General features: G+C 43.4%; 1 protein-coding gene across 3 annotated transcripts in view; it reads left to right on the top strand.

Annotated features, from left to right (window-relative positions):
- MYRFL (myelin regulatory factor like) overlaps nucleotides 1-17277 on the top strand; it is a 136654-nt gene extending 119377 nt beyond the window's left edge. For all 3 annotated transcript variants that reach the window (XM_008256780.4, XM_070052617.1, XM_070052619.1), the window contains 8 exons: nucleotides 25-77; nucleotides 205-387; nucleotides 10138-10200; nucleotides 10813-10900; nucleotides 13354-13428; nucleotides 16000-16117; nucleotides 16423-16497; nucleotides 17031-17277. In XM_008256780.4, coding sequence (XP_008255002.2) covers nucleotides 25-77; nucleotides 205-387; nucleotides 10138-10200; nucleotides 10813-10900; nucleotides 13354-13428; nucleotides 16000-16117; nucleotides 16423-16497; nucleotides 17031-17117 — 742 coding nt within the window. In that variant the 3' untranslated portion in view covers nucleotides 17118-17277. The remainder of the gene's footprint in view (nucleotides 1-24; nucleotides 78-204; nucleotides 388-10137; nucleotides 10201-10812; nucleotides 10901-13353; nucleotides 13429-15999; nucleotides 16118-16422; nucleotides 16498-17030) is intronic.
- The last annotated feature ends 3246 nt before the right edge of the window (nucleotides 17278-20523 follow it).

A 20523-nucleotide genomic window follows, 5' to 3' on the forward strand; every position in this document is an offset into this window, starting at 1 on the left:
ACGAGTCGTGTTGTTCTCCTCTAGCAACATCACAAGCTCTCAGGAGCCCGCGCTGCCAACCACCGGCTCCCCTGCAGGTAAGGCCTTCCCACTCCTCACCCTCTGTGTCTCTGAACTGTCAACACATGCAGCACCGTCAACAGAAGAAACCAGCCTTTCAGGTTAACCTTCTTGCCTCTCTCCTCTCTGCCCAATGCCTCGCAGCACCTCATACAACCCTGGCAGCCACCCAGCCCAACTTGGAAGTCCCTGAGATCACTTTCTGCACGATCCTGCCATGTCAGGAGACCAGCTGCTGCCCTGTCTGGGGAACACGAAGAGTCTCTCCAAGTGCTTTACAAGCCCAGTCCAAGGAGGAGACGGAAAACCATCAGAGGCGTTGGGGAGGTAACTGGTGACCAGAGGCAAACCCCAGGGCTTTGCACTTGGGACTTCTCCCTTGTCAGTATTTACTTAGATTGTCTGTTAATAGTTCCATGGTTCTATCTGAGGTGGTGAGATCTTTAACCACACAAATATACAAATAGTCAGTCATCTGGGGAGAAAATTTTGGTTGATTCAAGTTTTTGTGATTTCCAAGAGAAAGGGTTCCCTTTGTCCTTTGCCAAAGAAGATAGTAATAGCAGCACAGTGAAATAATTACGTGCATGTGGGTTGATATTTTTGGCTCTGGTGATGTGGCATCTGGGTTCTCCACCCAAACTAATGAGGGTAAAATAGAAAAGACTCGGAAGCTCTACTTTAGAATACAGATACATAGTAAGCTTTGAGCAGTGAAAAAGACAAGGTTGGCATGTCACATTCAGGAACTTTCTCTTCCTCTTCCTCCTAGGGACACACACACACACACACACACGTGCGCGAGTGCACCCACATATACACACGCATAGTTTTTTTCCAGTAACAGAATTGTCATGTTAAAAAATTATAGAAACTTGATCAAGGGCTACAAGTGAAACTATCTCTGTCAGATCAAATAGAATTCTTCCACATGCGTACTAATTTGTTGATGTTTCAAAATCATCTACACACATATATTAATGCATGTGTTAGAGATGATGTTAGTAATTACAGTGCATATTAGTGTGGCTTCTCTGTTAGGGTGCTGTCCCAACAAGTCCCAAATAACAGCGCTTTTATGTGGCAAAAATTTGTTTCTGAATTACTGTGTTTATCAAATGTTAACCAAAATCAAAATCATATCATTGTCATTCAGGGCTCAGTTGGTGGGGGCTCCATCTCAATACATATTTCCATAATCTCTACAGTAGTGATAAGAGAACAAGACACACTGTGTGCTAGCTCTGAAAATGTCCACCTAGGTATAATGTATGTCATTTCTGCTTACACTTCATTGGCCAAAGCAAGTCACATTAGTCATGTCTAATTTAAAAACAGATGGCAAAGGGCAGACTTAATGTGTGCTTGGAAGAAAATAAGTGAAGTGTTTGTAAGCAGTATCAATGGCTGACACATAGAGTATAGTCAGTGGGTGAAGTTTTGAGGGCAGCAATGTGATTTCATTTTCCTTTTGATATTATTCCTGGTCTTGGGTATGCAACTTTCTTTTTCAAAGATTTTTCTTTCTTTCTTTTCTTTTTTTTTTTTTTTTTTTTTTGACAGGCAGAGTGGACAGTGAGAGAGAGAGACAGAGAAAAAGGTCTTCCTTTTCCGTTGGTTCACCCCTAAATGGCCGCTGCAGCCGGCGCACCGTGCTGATCCGATGGCAGGAGCCAGGTGCTTCTCCTGGTCTCCCATGCGGGTGCAGGGCCCAAGGACCTGGGCCATCCTCCACTTCACTCCCAGGCCATAGCAGAGAGCTGGCCTGGAAGAGGGGCAACTGGGACAGAATCTGGTGCCCTGACCGGGACTAGAACCTGGTGTGCCGGTGCCACAGGTGGAGATTAACCTCTTGAGCCATGGCGCTGGCCGTTTTTTCAAAGATTTTTATTTTATTTATTTAAAAGTCAGAATTACACAGAGAGAGGAGAGGCAGAGAGAGAGAGAAAGGTCTTCTATCCACTGGTTCACTCCCCAGATGGCCACAACGGCCAGAGCTGCACCAATCTGAAGCCAGGAGCCAGGAGCTTCCTCTGGGTATCCCACGGGGGTACAGGGGCTCAAGGACTTGGGCCATCTTCCACTGCTTTTCCATGCAATAGAAGAGAGCTGGATTGGAAGAGGAGCAGCTGGGACTTGAACCAGTGCCAATATGGGATGCCAGCACTCAGGCCAGGGCTTTAACCCACTGCGCCACAGCGCCAGCTCCGGGTATATAACTTTTGCAAATCATCATCATCATCACCATCATCATCATGTACTGAGATATTCCTGTATGCCAGATACTGTCAAATAGTATACACGAATAAGTTACTTAATCCTCACAAGCCTACAGGACAGGTACTGCTATTATCTCAAAAAAAATTTTTTTTTTTATCAATGAATATCCTTAGACCCAAGATTTTTTCCCCACATCTATAAGAGGCAGAATTTGGCCTGTTTTTTTTTTTTCATAAAAATGATTTTTGGTTGAATTTGGGGATAAATATGTTACTACAGAGTGAGGAGAAAGCTCATTCTGAAGAAAGGAATTGGTTTGAATCATAGTCTCAGTATTTTTAGTCATGAAAAAATTCAGTACTACACAAAAGTCCCCAAAACCTTCATCTCTTGGGAAAGCACGTGGAGAAACCGTGGCTGGTAAACCCCTTCCTTACCTTTGGAGTTCACCCTGGGGACACATGGGGCCCTTTTTGAGGGCAGTCCTCAGAAGGGATCACCCCACACTGATGACAATGGGTCCTGAACGGGAAGAAGCCGTGGACTGCGCCACTCTTCACTTTGAAGGATGTCTTGGCCCCTGAACAAATTCAGTCATGCAGCAGCCAGCTCTTCACATCAAAGGGATTTTGGGGGAAACAGCCTTTATCAAAGCAGATGAGGGCTGCCACGCTCTTCCTGGGACAAGGAATGTGTGCTTCTCTTATGACTTCAGACCTGTGTGAACTCCTAAAGAAAGATCTGTTCCCAGGTGCCTGGCTGTGTCCCCCTAGACAGAACCAGCCTCTTCTCTACCTAAGAATGAAATTTAAAGCTCCATGATACAGTGGAAAAGTGTTCCTCCTTTCAACTGGGGAAAAATATAAAGAATTTAGATGATTTTGCCTCTCTCTCACCTTCAAGAAGCCTGAAAACTCATGGGGAGTTAGAGTCCCAGACTGTCAGAAAGCAGCTAAACCAGGGCTACCCTCATGTTTTGATCCTGAGAATCCATTATTAATATACTTTGATAGTGATTTGATTGGGAAATACATAAAGCGAAGGTATAACTAGATTCAGTTGGGCTTTTCATTGAACTATTTTTACGAAAACAGTCTTGACATTTGAAAAATAGTATTCAGCTGTGAGGAAGATGTTGTTTTCCAAATCTGCAAACAATGCCCCAGACCCCAGGGTCCGCAGTAACCAGGGATTCCAGAAGCTCAAGGTCAGGAGAACTTCTGATTCCTACCAGCTTTCCCAGTTTACAGCTGATGAGATGGAGGCATGGGACCTTGCTTAAGATTCCTCCGCTGAATTACCTGCAAAGTTGAAATTGTAATCTAGGTACCAGGTTTCCCTGTTCTGGGTTCTTTCTACCATCCTTCCTCCATGTACTTGGACACAGGATACGCTTGCACCTGACTGATGTCAAGTCTAGAGGATATGGGAAGTATCCACTCCCTGGATTTTGGAAGGTCCTGTACCTCCCCCACCAGCAGGGTTTCCTGTAGCCATTACGATGTCCCCAGTGTGGGCTGTTGCTGAGGGTCTGAGCAAAACCTCTTCCATTCTGCAGCTGGTCCATCCTTCATTTTGCCCAGAGCACTGTGTCATACTGGGACTCCTAAATTTACAAAAGAGGAGAAAGCCAGGCAACTCTGACTTTGAACCTGATGTTTCTGCAGCATTAAAGACCAATTAAAAATTAGGGAATAGGGGCCGGCACTGTGGTGTAGTGGATTAAAGCCCCAGCCTGCAGTGCCTGCATCCCATACGGGCTCTGGTTCAAGTTCATATCTGATCCAGCTCTCTGCTATGGCCTGGGAAAGCAATAGAAGATGACCCAAGTCCTTGGGCCCCTACACCCGCATGGGAGACCCAGAGGAAGCTCCTGGCTCCTGGTTTCGGATAAACTTAGCTCTGGCCATTGCAGTCTTCTGGGGAGTGAATCAGCGGATGGAAGACCTCTCTCTCTCTCTGGCTCTACCTCCTCTCTCTGTAACTGTCTTTCAAATAAATATAATAAATCTTTTTTAAAAATTAGGGAATAAAAATGAAAAAGAAATGCAAGGGTGAAAAAAACTTAGGAAAATTCTCAGTGGGCTGCAGAATAATATCTAATAGTTTAATAATTCCCAACATGCATCATTGAGCTTCCTCCCTGAGGAGTAAGACTACAACAAAACAAGTGAATGAAAATTAGCATTTCTCTGACATGCTGAGCTCAAGGTGGTTGTGTCAGCCTTTACGAAGTGTCTTTCAGAAAAGTTATGCCCTTCTCCCATTCACTTAATAAAAGTCTGGGCAAGACTAATTAGGAAGTGGAAAGTGAGAATTTTGGAATATTGAGCTTCTACTCTGAGGAGTCCCCTGAATGTGATGAATTGGATTGTGGTCCGTGGGACCAATAAGGATTTAAGTAGACAGGAAAGTTAGATCTTAAAAGCAGAGAGCCCAGAAGGGGAAACTTCTGTGAAATTCTGTGGATTATAAAAGAATTGGTTAGGTTTTTTAAAGATATCACAAAGCAAAGGGCATCAGGAACTCATGCTCACCCTGTTTTGGAGACCAGAACTCAGAGCAGAGCGAAAGAAAGTGGTCCCCTGAGTTAAAAGATTCAGCCATTGACTAGTGGACCTCATCGACTGCTTCTTGACATGAATCTCGTTCAATCAGTATAAAAGAAAGATATCCAAGGTGCTGCCCTGGAACTCGGCCATCCACACAGCTTTATACGTAATGCAATATACACCTTCTACCACACCAGATATACTTTGGTGAGACGCCTGCTTACCTCTCTCCTCCAGAAGTTCCTAACTTAGTTTATTGAGAGGTCTCATCCGCCAACTGTGAAATGCATCTCCAGTTTTACAACAGAAGCCGCCAGGAATGTACACAAACCTGGTAGTGAACACTGCTGAAGGCCATTTGTAAGATGAGAACTAGCCTTGTGTGACTAAAGCAGCATTTATGGTTTTCAAACATAAATCAAGACTGAGCTGAAAAGTCTTACTTCAGACACATGACAAATTGGCAGTGTTTTGTAAGATTTCAGTTTTATTTTCTGCTTTTGAAAAAACATTTTCATGAATCCAATATGCAACATTATCTCTTCTCAATTACTGTTTTAAAAAATACTTTATCTCGTCCAATACTCAATTCTATACCTAGGGTTCTACATCACCAGGAACCTAAAAACACAGTTCTGTGGCGATGAGACAAATCTTTAATTCTTTGGCCAGGATTTATCATGGGCTCTTTCCCTGAAAAATCAGCAGAAAAATAGAACCAAAGGTAGGCGAAGAAAACAGGATAGAAAGTTCCTGTTTCTATTCTTTCTGCCTTATTTGCCTTGTAAATTTGTATAGCCTTGTATGGAAGCAATCTTAAACAAAAACTCATAATAGAAGTTGGGTACTTGAACATCATAATTACTGGAATAGCTAGAATCCAAGAACTCTGGAGGCCTTTTGGAAAGGGAAATGAAAAATCAATTTCCGGCTGGCGCCTCAGCTCACTTGGCTGATCCTCCGCCTGCGGCGCCGGCACCCCGGGTTCTAGTCCTGGTTGGGGCGCTGGATTCTGTCCCAGTTGCTCCTCTTCCAGTCCAGCTCTCTGCTGCGGCCTGGGAAGGCAGTGGAGGATGGCCTAAGTGCTTGAACCCTGCACCCGCATGGGAGACCGGGAGGAAGCACCTGGCTCCTGGCTTCGGATCGGCACTGGCTGTAGCAGCCATTTGGGGAGTGAACCAATGGAAGGAAGACCTTTCTCTCTGTCTCTCTCTCACTGTCTAACTCTGCCTGTCAAAAAAAAAATTTTCCCAGAAAATTCTTACATATCAAGATTTCTCCTTTCTCTCTCTCTCTCTCTCTCTCTTTTTTTCCTTTTCATTTATTTGAAAGGCAGAGTTAGAGAGAGAGAGAGAAGGAGAGACAGGTCTTCCACTTGCTGGTCCACTCCCCAAATGGCTGCAACAACGGGGCTGGGCCATGCTGAAGCCAGGAGCCAGGAGCTTCTCCCACATGTGTGCAGGGACCCAGGCACCTGGGGCATCCTCTGCTGCTTTCTCAGGAACATTAGCAGGGAGCTGGTTCGGAAGTAGAGCAGCCGGGACTCAAACAGGCACCCATATGGGATGCCGGCACTGCAGGCCATGGCTTTAACCCCTCCTTTCTTCTTAATGGGAAGAATTCTGGCAGACAGGATGCTTCAAAGTGAGCCCTGTCTTTAGGTTCTGCCTCCTTCCTCTTTGATCAAGGTGAAGGACCTCAGCAATTCATGGGCACCCGCTGTACCCCTACCCATTTACCGACAAGTTTCCTTTTGAGTACAGAAGAGGAAACTTTTTTTTTTAGAGGTTAAACAATTGGCCTTGCTTCTCTTCCTTCCTCTTTCCCTGGCTCTCTTCCATCCTTCCATAAATATTTGTGGAACACCTACAAGGGAGCCTGGCGCTGCCCTATCTGGGAATGCAGGAAGGAACAAGATGCAGACTCCCAGGAGCCCACAGTCCAATGGGGGCACAAGTGAACAAACTTTCCACCCACTTGACAGCTGGACTACCCAGCACAGAGGTACCTGCAAGAGTGGTCGCACTCAGTATTGTCCACCACTACTTTTTCTTTCTATCTTAAAAAATGAAATGGAACCTTGAACACACATCTAAATCCACAACTCCTTCAAACATGACTGCCAAGAGTTTATAAAATTCTTCTGTGAGGTTGTTTAGCAAGACACTAAATGATGACTTTCACTGTATGCTTTTAAAGGATACCTAATTTTTATAGTCTTAATAACAATCATCTGGGTGGTTCCTTTTTCAAAATGCCTTTTAAAATGCCTTTTTGGAGACAACAAGTGCATCACCACTCCAGTGACTCTGGCCCCATGCCAGTGACTGGACTCCTGTCTATACCTAGTTGCTGCTCAGTTAAACTGACTTCTTCCCCTATGGACATCATAGGAAAATTGCAGGCTCTGGAATCGGTGGTTTGGACTAGACTCCCTCTTCTATTCCTTATCTGCAGGGTGACCCCCTAGTGCCTCTGTTAGCTTATTTGTCAACCAGGGATAAACTCCCCACCTTTTTTTAAAAAAAGATTTTTTATTTAATTGAGAGGTAGAGTTACAGACAGAGGGAGAGACAGAGAGGTCTTCCATTTGTTGGTTCACTCCTTAAATGGCCGCAACAGTCGGAGGTGGGTAGATCAGGAGCCAGGAGCCAGGAGCTTCTTGCAGGTCTCCCATGGGGGTGCAGGGCCCCGAGCATTTGGGCCATCTTCCACTGCTTTCCCTGGCCATAGCCAAGAGCTGGATTGGAAGAGGAGGAGATGGGACTCGAACCAGTGCCCGTATGGAATGCTGGCACTGCAGGCAGAGGCTTAGCCCACTATGCCACAAGGCTGGCCCCATAACCTCCCTTTTGAACTGTTATGAGATACTGAAAACAATGTTCAATAAATAGTATGTGATAATAAAAACTTGATTTATCATAATTATCCTTCAATGCAAAAATACATAAATTCCATAGAATTTTCTCTAAGAGGGGCGGGCATCTGGCCTGGTGGTTAAGATATTCACTAGCCATATCAGAGTGCCTGGGTTTAACTCCCCACTTTGACTCTTGATTCCAGCTTTGCACTGATGCAGACCCTGGGAGGCAGCAGGTGGCTCAAATGGTTAAACCCCCACCACCCACATGGCGACATGGATTGAGTTCCTGGCTCTTGACTCTGGCCCTAGCCCCACTATGGCCATTGTGGGCATTTGGGGAATAAGCCAGATGGGAGCTCTTTCTGTCTCTCTGCTTCTCAAATAATTTTTTTAATAAAAAAAACTTTCCTGGGGCAGGTGTTGTGGCACGGCAGGTTAAACCACCACTTGGGATATCTACATCCCATATTGGAGTGCTAGTTCAAGACCCAGCTACCCCTCACTTCTGATGCAGCTCCCTGATAATAAATCTGAGAGGCAGCAGATGATGGCCCAAGAACTTGGGTCCCTTCCATGTACATGGGAGACTTGGATGGAGTTCCTGGCTTGTGGCTTCAGCTTGGCCTAGTCCCAGACTGTTGCAAGCCTTTGAGGAATGGATGGAAGACCTCTCACTGTGTGTTTCTCTTCCTCTTTCTCTGTCACTCTACCTTTCATATAATAAACAGGTCTTTATATGTATGTGTGTGTGTTTGTGTGTATATATAAAATTAAAAAGATTCTCTGACTTTTAACATTCAGGCTATTAAGCAATTAGGAAAATGCAATAACTTTGTAAGTTTTGCTTTTCTTTAGAGACCCCAAACTCTATTTGCATAAAGAAGGTTAATATATCATTATTTTACTGTAGAGATAGTCTTGCTCTGTTTTTCTTCATTTTTACCTATTCCCTCTACTGCTCTTCAACTATATTCCTCATCTTAACAGGATCTTTCATCCAGCATAGAGGCCACAGGAGTAGACAGGGTTGAAAAACTGTTCAATATCCACTCAACATTAGGCCCTGGATTTAACTCTAAAAGGAGCCCACACCAAAGAATCCCTTCTCTTGCTTTCCCCCTTGGATCTCCTGGAATACATCAGAAATCACATTCTGAACATACATGTTGTTGTTTCCTTCTCCTTCCTACTTTCCAAATGTCGCATTTTTAGTGTTCTTTGTTTTCACTCAGAAGACAGGATTCGTGGGTATGTCCTGTTTCTCAGCAACCTCGCGGGAGGCGGGTTTAGGCTGGGCAGAGTAGGCACCTTCAGGACCTGTTAAACTCGCTCAAGAGGTAGAATGAGGATCAAAGGGGGAGCCACGGGAAGGTGGACGCTCAATAGAAGGAAGAATGTATTCTGACCTCGCAGCAGAGGAAGGAGTGGGTTACCCTAGGAGTTAGTGAGCCACCTATCACCGGAGGTGTTCAAGCTGAGATTCCCTGGTGACTTACTTCCATTTTGTTATATTAGTCCATACAATCATGATATAGTGTCACTAAGGTGCATAGAAAAGAACCCAGACAACTTACATCTGTTGATTTTGCTTAACAGCACTACTAATTCATAAACCAGATAAGAAATATAACCACTGTTACATTGTTATTAATCAAAGAAAAATGGTTTTCCTAATATGAGCAAGACATTATGCCAAGAGTTTCAGAGGATTCACAGAATGTTCATAGAGGCTCCCTACTGCAGAGTGGTCAAGAAAGGACAGAAATACATGAAGAGTTAAGTAATCATCCAGAGATTACATGCCCTTCAGTAGAGAGACATGTACAAGCTGATGGCCACATAAGACGGTTCAGCAGTAAATGCTGTGGCTTTGGAAAGGTGGGAGCTGTGAGCACCAGCACCCAGTCATGCATGGTGTCTCTCTCTTCCTGGGCTGACGTGACAGAATCCCCAAGTGGCTTAAACAACAGGCAATGAATATTGTCCCAGTGATGGAGGCTGAAGTCTAAGGTCAAAGTGTTAGCAGGTCTCGGCCTACGGAAGGCCAGCTTTTCGCTGTGTCCTCTCATGGCCTTTCCTCTGTGTGCGTGGGTCTAGTGTCTCTCTCTAGGACACCAGATAAGAGGAGGGGCTACCCTAATAGCCTCATGTTAACTTAAAACCTCTTTTAAAGCCCTGTCTCTAAAGGCAGTCACACTGGACTGCCTAGGACTTGAACATATACATTAGGTGGGAATACAATTCAGCCCATAACAGACGGAGAAGGGTGAGAATAAACTAGATCATAAGAAATAGGTAAGGGACCGGAGAGGTTGAAGGGTAGAGAGAGAGAAAGGGTGGGCAGACATTTGACTCACCCAGACCAACTGGGGCCCACAGGGGATATCTTCTCGTCTCATCCTGAGCAAAGCTGCAAGTCTGATGGCCTTTTTTCTTCTTTAGAAGACAGAAACAAATCATTCCTGGCAAGAGATACGCTCAGCAGACTTAACAGGGGGAGTGACTGTAAGTTGACATTTAAGTGACATTCTTCTTTGGTGCTGTAGGGCCAGGCAGCATCACAAGCTGTAAAAGCATTCCTGGAGTGAGGAGCAAGGACAAAGGCGCACCCTGCCTGTCACCTACACCCCGGGCTTGTGTTTTTATACCCGATGCCACCCTAACAGTGAATGATACCCTCATGTACTGCCGGAGAAGTGGCAGTTGGTCTCTGGATGTTAATGGTGTCTTTGAACTTCCTGCTCCCCCCTTTAGTCTGACTATACTTTCAGTTTGTTTTCTGTTTTCTGAAACAGATTGCATTTCATATTGCCCCTTCATTTTAGTAAATTTTGATTCAGTAGGACTTCTGTGGTCCAGAAATTCTTTTGGATGTTATGGGGGCAGTTTATTGGGGCCTGGTTTTTTATTAGTTTTCTTAAATTTTACTATAACCAAAAGAATAAAAAAGTCTTCTCCCCTTCCTTCACCTCCTTTTTTTTATATGAATGCAAATGAAATCTGTTAATGTAGGAAACTCTTACTTCATGTTCTGCCATTTGGGGGGTTATGCTGGAGTATAATACTTTACCTCTGCAGAAGTGTTTACTTTTTTCTCTTTATTTCTTCACAATTCAGGGATTGATACAACCATCAGTTCTATTCAGATTATGGAAATCCAGCAAATAATAGATCATCGGTACTGCAGTGAAAGCCTCCAGTGCGGGTGGGTAAGCCTGCCCATTATGTCCTGGTTATTTCTGGAATTTACCCAGGGTTCTGGGTTTTTGAAATGAATGAAAGCTAAAGCTACAAGGTGAAATCAATGTCTGCTTATTTGCTGCTGAAGTGAAAACACGTTTGTTACATGGTGGCTAAGGATATCATAAAACAGTTGGTATTAGCAAATGGGAATAAACCATGGCCCCAGTAGCTCCAATCTCTTGGTTTAATGGGTATTTCCAAAGCAGAAAGCCTAGGGGGCAGCTCTGTGAGTGACTCTCTGGGGACACAGTTCGATTAAGCATGGAGCTGCTGGTTAACTCTGTGGATATGAAAGACGTTATTGATGGCTCGAAGTTACGAGTGAGCTCATATTTCTACATCCTAGTAAGAGATGTCATTTTTAATTGCTAAAGAAAATAGTTTCTCTTGGTTTTTAAATCAGGAGGGAAAAAAATTCAGAGATAGCAAAAGCTGTCTGCCACATCCAGTGCATGTTCTATCATCTGTATGGAGGTCATGCAGCATTGTAAAGCAAGAGTGCAAGGTGCTCTGGCAAGCACTGTACACAAGGTGTAGTCATTCAGAAGGAGGAGTTATTTTTCTTGATTCTTCACATACTTACTGGATGTCTGCTAGGTTTAATACAAAGCTTGTATTTGGAACTGCAGTGGTAGGTCTTGTGAAATTTCAACCTTCTTTTTCAACTGGATATAACAGGTTTTAAATGAATGGTCCAGAGTTACAAGAATAACCTGTATGGTGTTTTGTGATTTGTTTGTGACCTCTGTGTTCTTACCTTATTGAATTCTCATGGAATCCCTGTGAAGTTGGTCTTATTTCTCCCCAGTTTGTGGTTTAAGTTTCAGTAAACTTGAAAAAAGTTTGCTGAAGGTCACCCATGGGATAAGTGTCAGAAGTAGGTATTCATTCTGGAGGCAGGATGACACTGTGATGAAGAGTGATTCAGGTTCAGATTCCAGGGCTTCGGCAAGATGTTTATCCAGCCTGCATATCCACTCCTCATCTGTGAGATGAGGATACTGTCAGCTGAGCTGGATTGAAGCAAAGCTCCCTGACATTGGGAGAATCATGATAAAAAATGAATCCCATGGAACCCAGTGCTCCAGATCTCAGTGTAGATCTTTCTGATTTTTAAAAATATATTCATTCACCGAAATAACGCTATTCTCCACTTGATACACAAGAAGCACACTTTTTTTTTCAGCTTTATTTGGATATAAATGACAAAATTGTATAAATTCATAGTGTACAATGGGATGTTTTTGATAAACCTAAACATTGTAAAAGGCTACATCTTTCAATTTCTTTCAATTTTACTTTTACATAAACAAAAACTTTTTTGACTTTGTTTTAATTTTATTTGAAAGGTAGAGAGACAGAGAGATTGCCTATGCATTGGTTCACTCCCCAGAAGCCTACAACACACAGGGCTGGGCAGGATAGACCCAGGAGACTGAAACTAGTCTGGATCTCCCATGTGGGTGGCAGGGACCCAAATACTTGAGCCATCTCCTGCTGCGTCTGAGCGTGTCCATCAGTGGGAAGCTGAAATCAGAAGAAGATTCAAGACTTGAACACCGGCACTTCCATATGGCTCACAGCAACCCAAACAGTATCTTCACCGAGTCAAATGTCTGCCCCGTGCTTCCACATTTTTAACAACTTAGTTCAGTATTATTTAAAGAGAGTCTAAAATGACATTCTCATTTTCCATTTATTTTTAGTTGTTGCTCCATATAATTCCAAATAAGGGATTTCAGATGATAAGGGAAACTTGTATTGGATACAGTATGCCGTTCTGCTAGAGTTTTTCAGTATAATACAAGTCACAGGATCTTCCGTTTTCCCCAAATGTCTCTCTTAAAAAGGGAAAAAAAATTATGTCTAAGCAGTTCTGTTTTGTAATTTTCTCCATTACTAAATGGTAGCTAGGACTACAATAATTTTAGTAGATTCAGATTCTGAAAGTGCATGATATTTCCTGCGAATGTTGTTTGAAATGAGTGACTTATGGTGGAGAAACTGGTATTTATTATTTCCAGTCCCTCTTTCTAGGGAGATTGTTAGTTTGAGGCCTTTGCCTCATTTATCTTCTGAAATGTGCATCTCCTTAAGGAGGACTGAAACCCCTTGCTGCATGTTTAGTTTTGTGTATTTGGTCTGGGGTTTGACTTTCCATCATTTTTTCTACATATTCTGAAACACCATAAATCTTTGTAGCGTATTTTATATTAAGACCTGAAAGATCACTCTGAAATTTGACAAGTATATCTCTGAAAAACATAAAACGATACCAGATGAAATGATTTTCTACATTTATTATTTATCATATGATATTTTACAGTTTACATTGCATGTAAAGAGTGGCAAAAAGCCTTTTGAAAGCTTTCCTGCTTATTTTCATTTGTGGTTTATCTTTTTTTCTGTAATTAGGCCTGGAAACTATAATTACAATATTCCTGTTAATAAGAAGACACCCACTAACGTCAAATTCTCTCTAGAAATCAAGTAAGTGCATGGCTATAACAAGAACTCTACTTCTAGCATTAGTTGTTTTAAGTTAGAAAATGTAAATTTTTTCTCAGACGATTCTAGAAGTAGAAGTTCTACTCTGTACTCAGAGGAGATGTGATGTTGACTTTGACCAATCCTGCCTTTCCTAACTGCCATTTCCTGTCGTGACGCTGGGGCCATGTGTGTTATTAATACAACAGCAAGTCTGAATGTATTTCACACATTGATCAGCAAGTTAGAAGACAGGAAGCTCCAGATGCTTTATTACTTAATAAATTTTCTGATTTAATAAATGCATCAGGCCACGTTAACTAAGATAGGTTGAGATGTGCACCAGTTGAGGGGAGGTTTCCAAGGTGAGGCCTGGGGTCATCCAGATGCTCCCTGGGGAGTGGCAGAGTTCTCAGCTTTACATTTGCACCTGCTGAGTGGGATGGCACCCAGATGAGGGGCTGCACAGCTCCAGGGATTCCTGGTAGCAGTGATAAGCAGACCCCACAACATTTCCCCAGGGAAGAGAGAGAAAACTAGGAGTCAGTATTTGGTGCTGGGCTGGCCCGAGTTCACATTTTGTTTCTGTAGCTTCCTGATTCTGTGACCTTGGAGAAACCATTTGTCTCTGAGCCACTGTTTCTGCAGCTGTAAAGTGAGGGCTACAAGGTGCCCCAGCAGGAGACTTGCTGTGGGATGACTGTTAACACTGGTAAAATTAGTGACTAGCATTGCTGAGCCTGGGCTGTCCAGCAGATACTCACCCTTTCCCACTGGGTCCTAGTAATCCTCGCCACAACCCATCTGTGTGTGTGTGTGTGCGTGCGTGCGTGCGCGTGTGCACACACACACACATGTTTTTGTCTGTGCTTTTCAGATGGGAACGCGTGGGTTCAGAGAGGTCCAAGACTGGGTTCTGACACTCACAGCTGACCCGTAGTGGAGCCCATCTTTCTAACCATGAGATTTGTGAGGACATTGCCCCTGCCTGCACGGAAGAGACCCTCAGTAACTGGCAGTGTTTAGGAGGACCACCTTTCCTCCAAAATCACTAGCCCATTTCACCTCTTGTCATCAGATGTGTCAAATTATTACGGCACTGTCAGACTTCCCACCCACATCACTAAACATTACGCAATGAGGTGGTTGCCTAGAAGACAGAGGATTTTATCTCACGTCTCTTGATTTTAGTTTCTCCTCCTCTCCTCTCCACACTTCTTCTCTTCTCCCCTTTCTTTTCTCTCTCTCTTCCCCTTGCCTCCTATCTCCCCTGTTCCCCCAGCTGTACCACGCCCCTGCCATCGTTCCTGACCCCCGGTTTCCCTCCCTGTCTACTTTAGGCTTTGTATTCCGCCCCTCATCAGCTTTGCTCCTGCCACGCCTTGGAAAGGCTTGTTTCAAGAGCTAATGTTTCGTGACTTGGAAGCCACCATGTTTCAGGCAGAGGAAAGCACAGTGGATGCTTCTCTTGCACTCCTTGAGGAAGCCGGCACAGTGTTTCCTTATTTATTCCTAGCTGTCCCCAGAGGGGAGTGACCTTATACACAGTGTTCCTTGAAGAAGCAAAAGATCCTCTTGAACCAATAAGTCAGGCTTTTTGCTTTACAAACTGTGTTTGTAATATGAGTTATCTTAAAATAACATATACCATACACCCTCCAACACAGGGTTCCACTTTCCACAATTTTGGCACCCACAATCAACTGCCAGCTGAAAATATTAAGTGGAAAATCCCAGACATAAACAGTTCATATGTTTTAAATAATTTTAATAGCATATTATTATAATTGTTCTATATTATTATTAGTTGCTATTGTTAATCTCTTTGGTGCCTAATTTATAAAATTAAACTTTATCATAGGTGTGTATGTATGGGTACACAGCTTATATAGGGTTCAGTGCTATCCACAGTTTTGAACATCTACTGCTGCTCTTGGACAAGAGAGGGGGACTGCTGTATACTCAACTGAGATTGTAGGTCACCTCCACTGTGCAACGGATTGTTTCCAAAGATAGACAGTTCTAGTCCTCTTGATGATGATGAGTGAGTCAACTTCCAGAGAAGAACCGTCGCTTCTTGCAGGCCTTCCATTCTGATAGCTTTAAAAGCTCGCGGATTATAGCAGGGCTCACCTCCAAGCCCATATCTGTATTTGTTTGCCTTGTTGTTTCAAACAGTGCCTATCCAGACCAGGGTAGTTGTAGAATCTACAATCCTGGAAGTGTTAGTCAGCTGCCAGTGTGTGCGTGTGTGTGTGTATGTGTGTGTGTGTAAATTATTTTTAAAGTCTATGGAAATAGGAAGTTCTGATGTGAGGTAGTTTTAAGTCATGACGCTGGGTTTTAGGAGCAATCATATGGTCATTCAGTAGTCATTTGAAATTGAGTTTCTTTCTGTAACGAGAGGTGAGCCGGCCAATGGCATCACTCAGTTTAGGTGAGAAAATGCCTCTTGTGAGCGTTGTAGGGCTTTCCAAGCTGCACTCCCATTAGTCCCTCTTCCCATCAAGATGCAGCCTAGTAGGAGCTGGTAACTCCTTTCCATCTGCCCTTTCTTTCCTTTGCCTCCCGAAGCACAACAGAGCCGCTGATAGTCTTCCAGTGCAAATTCGTCCTTGGGAATATATGTTTCCGAAGTAAAATGGAAGCCAAAGCGATCCAAAGCCTCGAAGTTTCCCAGGAGATCACACAGGTAACGTCTTCTGTTCCGGTAGAAGCATGTCTAGAATTGCGGCCTAGGTCCCCTATGAAGGGAGTGACGCATTGAACTGAATGCTAGTGTTTCTCTTTGCTGGCTGGCCCCGATCACAGGGCTGGGCTTAGCATTTTCCTTGTGTCTTTGAGAAACTGTAGAACATTCTAGCAACATCCATCAAAAGCTCTGATCACAGAATCCTTTTCTATAGTCGCCCGGGAAATGCTTTCCCAGCCTGCGCTCTGTCCGAGTGCATGTAGAATGTGGTTATGAAACGGACCTCTCTTTTATTCACTATTTAGGGATATCAGCACATTTGGACCCTCCCTGTAGCTCCTTTCTTTGACAGCAAATACCATTTCCGTGTAGCTGCACCAGTAAGTGTGCTCTTTTTTCTTTACTTTTTACATTTTTATTTATTCATTTCATTTGAATGGCAGGCAGGTAAGGAGGGAGGGAGGGAGAGAGAGACAGAGGAGGGAGGGAAAGAGAGGCAGAGGAGGGAGGGAGAGAGAGAGAGAGAGAGAATCTGTGTGTTGGTTCACTCCCCAGATACCTACAATAGCAGGGACTGGGCCAAGCTGCAGCAAGGAGCCAGGAACTCATCCTGGTCTCCACGTGGGTGGCAGGGACTCAGGCAGCTCACTGCCGCTTCCCAGGGGGTGCTTTAGTAAGAAGCTAGATCAGAAGCAGAGCAGCCAGGACTTAACCAGGCTCTCTGATATAGGATACAGGCATCCCAAGCTTCAACTCAAACCACTGTGCCAAAGGCCCTTTTTCTTTTTAGTGAGTAAGAAATGGACCTCTAAGTGAAAGAACAAATAAATAAATGTATGTATGTACCAATAAGGCGTTTTAGCTATACTTAATTTTTATATTGACCTTTTTCACTTTTCTCCTGTCTTGACAGGACTTAGCTGACTGCTCCACAGATCCATATTTTGCTGGGATATTCTTCACAGATTACTTCTTTCACTTCTATCGACATTGTACTTAATTTATTCAAGTTTAAGGACTTTATCAAAGAAAAAGACTCAGAACGTGGTTAACAGGAACTTATATCCTCTTGCAACTTTTTCTAGCTGGAAGAACTTTAGCAAGCCTTGGCTTCCAACCGTTTTGAGACATTAATGAGGAGAATAAAGTGTTTGCTGGAACTTGGGGTCATGTGGTGTTTGATTTTGTCGTGACTATGAAGAAAACATGTCCTGGAATAAGCAGTACCGTAGGATTTGAGAATACTGCTCCTGGTATTAAGGAAGCTGTAAGATCACAATAAGCTCTGTGCTGTCTTAATATAGTTCATAGTTTTGGAGAAAAAAAGGCCATGTCCATTTGGACTCAGTCAGTGTAGGCTCTTAAAAATGTGTCATTTGGTGTGTGGGGGCTGGGATGAGTAGGGTCTGATGTTGGGCTCACATTTAGACAAACGCTGTGTATGTGTGTTTTGTAGAATGTAGCCTGCTAATCAAGCTGATTGAAGAGTAATTGTTGCAAGTGCTTTGTCTGTCTGATGGACCCTAAACCTTCTGTGCAGGAAGGCTCTTCCCTTTTGAGAAGATGGAAGCCCCTGTGCACCAGAGCCCATTGAAATCATTCAGACTAGCTAATACCAAATCGGCTTATGGCAGTCCCTCAATCAGTGGAAAATGGACTTAAAAGATAAGTTTATTTTGGTGCAAAATGTTGAAATTCATGCATAGCTGTTTCATAGTACACATTCTCTGTGGCCTTTTAAAAAGATTTATTTATTTGAAAGGCAGAGTTACAAGGAGAGAGAGAGAATCAGAGATTAACAGACAGAGATATCTCCCATGCATGGTTTCACTCCTGAAATGGCCTCAATGACCAGGGCTGGGCCAGGCTGAAGCCAGGAACCTGGAACTCCATTGGGTGTCCCACATGGGTGGCAGGGGCCCATGCACTTGGTGCATCTTCCATTGCTTTCTCTGGCACTTTGGCAGGGCGCTGGATCACAAGTGGGGCAGCAAGGACTCGAACTGGTGCTCATACAGAATGCCAGTATCACAGTTGGCACCTTAACCTACGGCACCACACCCCTGGGCTCTCTCTGTGGACTCGTTGAAGCTCCCTTGTACACTTTCTTGTTCACTGCTTCCCTTGGATGCCACAGTAAGATCTCTTGTCTACAGTTCTCCCCTCTCCCTCTGCCTCCTGATTGATGGTGGCAGTGTTCCTCAGGCAGCCGCAGCGGGGCGGGGAGGGCTGACATGCTAGGTGTGTTGGGAATGGTGAGTAACAAACTATCTTTGCAATGCAAGCCTCCCCTGACTTGGTGGCCTTGCAACCCCTCAAGTTTGCTGTTATCGCTCTGTATTTTAAGACATGGAGAGCCAAGCCACTCTCCCTGTAGTTTCAGGTGCAGGTGCTGAATGTGCGACCTTCCCTTATGGTTCAGCTGTGGCTCTGTCGGGATGGAGCTGTTTGATCTTTCAGCTTCACAGTGGTAGTCAGCAGTACTGATACATCTTCCTCAGTTTTAGGTCTTATTAATGACGTGTCATATAAATAAATAGAAATTAATTATGAGACTTCAAAAGTAAATGAAAGAAAAGACACAGTTCTTACTCTCTCAAAAAGCATTTTGAAATTTCTTCTTGTTGCAAGGGTAGTTTAGCCCAGTGATTAGGAGCTAAGATCCTGGAGCCAGACAGTTCTGACCTTAAGTTCAAGTCCTGACTTAATTTATGTATCCTTAGACGGGCTATTTAACTTCCCTAAAAACTAAAAAACTTCCTTTTTATAGAAGATAGTATCTACAATAGAGAGGATTATATGATATAAAGTATATAAGGCACAGATAAATTCTAAATAAATGTGAGCTGTTATTGTTATATCTGCATAGTATAGAATCAGTGAGATTTCAGTGAGATTATGAAGGGATAGAGTATGTCAGCACACATACTTTGAGGCTTTTTTTATTACAAAACTGTACATAGGATATAACACGTGTTATCACATAATGTTTAATGTTTTCTATATTCAGAAAACTGTTTTCTCTTTTCCTAACAACCATAGCCTTTGCTGAAAATGGAATAAGGCAGTGAATTCTTGGGAGGAGTATTTCAGGATTCCCCCAGTTTCTTAGATCCCAACTCAAATTTGGTTCTTCTGAGGATCAGCTGTCAGAGAGTAGCTGAGGTCTAGATTCCACAGCCGTCACTCCTTTGTAGATGGGATCCCAGATGGCTGATGTGGGAGACTTCGTGAAGTAAGTGAAGGTTTATCAGCAGCAGAGCTCTAAGAGTCCTGTCCAGCACATTTGAGGAGGGTCTTCAAAGTTCATGGAAAATGTGTACTATGAAAAAACTCAGTGGATTTCAAAAAGCTTTTGCACGAAAATAAACATCTTTTAATTCCATCTTCCCACAAAGTACCCTCATAAAACTCATGTTCTTCTTATTCATATACTTCTGTTCCGGACAATGTGAGAGTCGCAAGCATCCAATGTAGTTCAGCAATGTTGTCTAATAGGATTTCTGCAAAATGAATATTGTTTTCCCATTAAATCTCATCACAAGACTAGACATTTTTCCCACAGAAGACCAGTGGATATTGTGCCAAAAGCCTTTAGAAAGAAAGCATTTAAGGTAGTGAATGTATCGGGGGCAGCTTGTGGATGCTGGGATTAGTTAAGCCTATTGGGAGGGTAGATTTTTCTGGAAGATCTACTTTGTGTTTTCAGCTCTTTCCCAGCTGTGTGATGTCCACTGTGGACTGCATGGCTTCAGGCCAAAATGCTTTTCCTTGTGCCAGAGAACGATTTGACTCTCCACTGGAATATCCTCAAACTCAAGTAATTAAAATATCTAGAAGAATCTTCCACAAACTCATAACCCTTGTCTAATCATGAGAAAAACATCAGACAAATCCCAACTGAGAGACATCACACAAAATACTTGCCTTCTACTCCTCTAAGCTGTCAAGAAACCAAAGTCTGAGAAACCATCATAGTCAAGAAAAGTTAAAAGAGACACAAGGACACACGTACACATCACCTGGTGTCCTGGATGAAACCCTGGAACTGAAAAAGGACATTAGGTAAGAACTCAGGGCATTTTAATTTAATTTTTCAGATTTATTTATTTTAAAGTCATAATAACAGCAAAAGACAGACAGACACACACACACACACACACTCACAGAGAGAGAGAGAGAAGGAAATATCTTCCATCCACTGGTTCACTCCCCAAATACCTGCATCAGCTGGGGTTGGGCCAGGCCAAAGCCCAGAGCAGGGAATACCATCTGGATCTCCCACATGAAGAGAAGGGGCCCAAGCACTTGAGCCATCATCTGCTGCCTCCCCGGATGCATTAGCAGGAAGCTGGATTGGAAGTGAAGTAACTGGGACACGAACCGACACTACAATATGGTAAACT

The sequence above is a fragment of the Oryctolagus cuniculus genome, chromosome 11 (assembly GCF_964237555.1).
Source record: "Oryctolagus cuniculus chromosome 11, mOryCun1.1, whole genome shotgun sequence".
NCBI classification, from domain to species: domain Eukaryota; kingdom Metazoa; phylum Chordata; class Mammalia; order Lagomorpha; family Leporidae; genus Oryctolagus; species Oryctolagus cuniculus.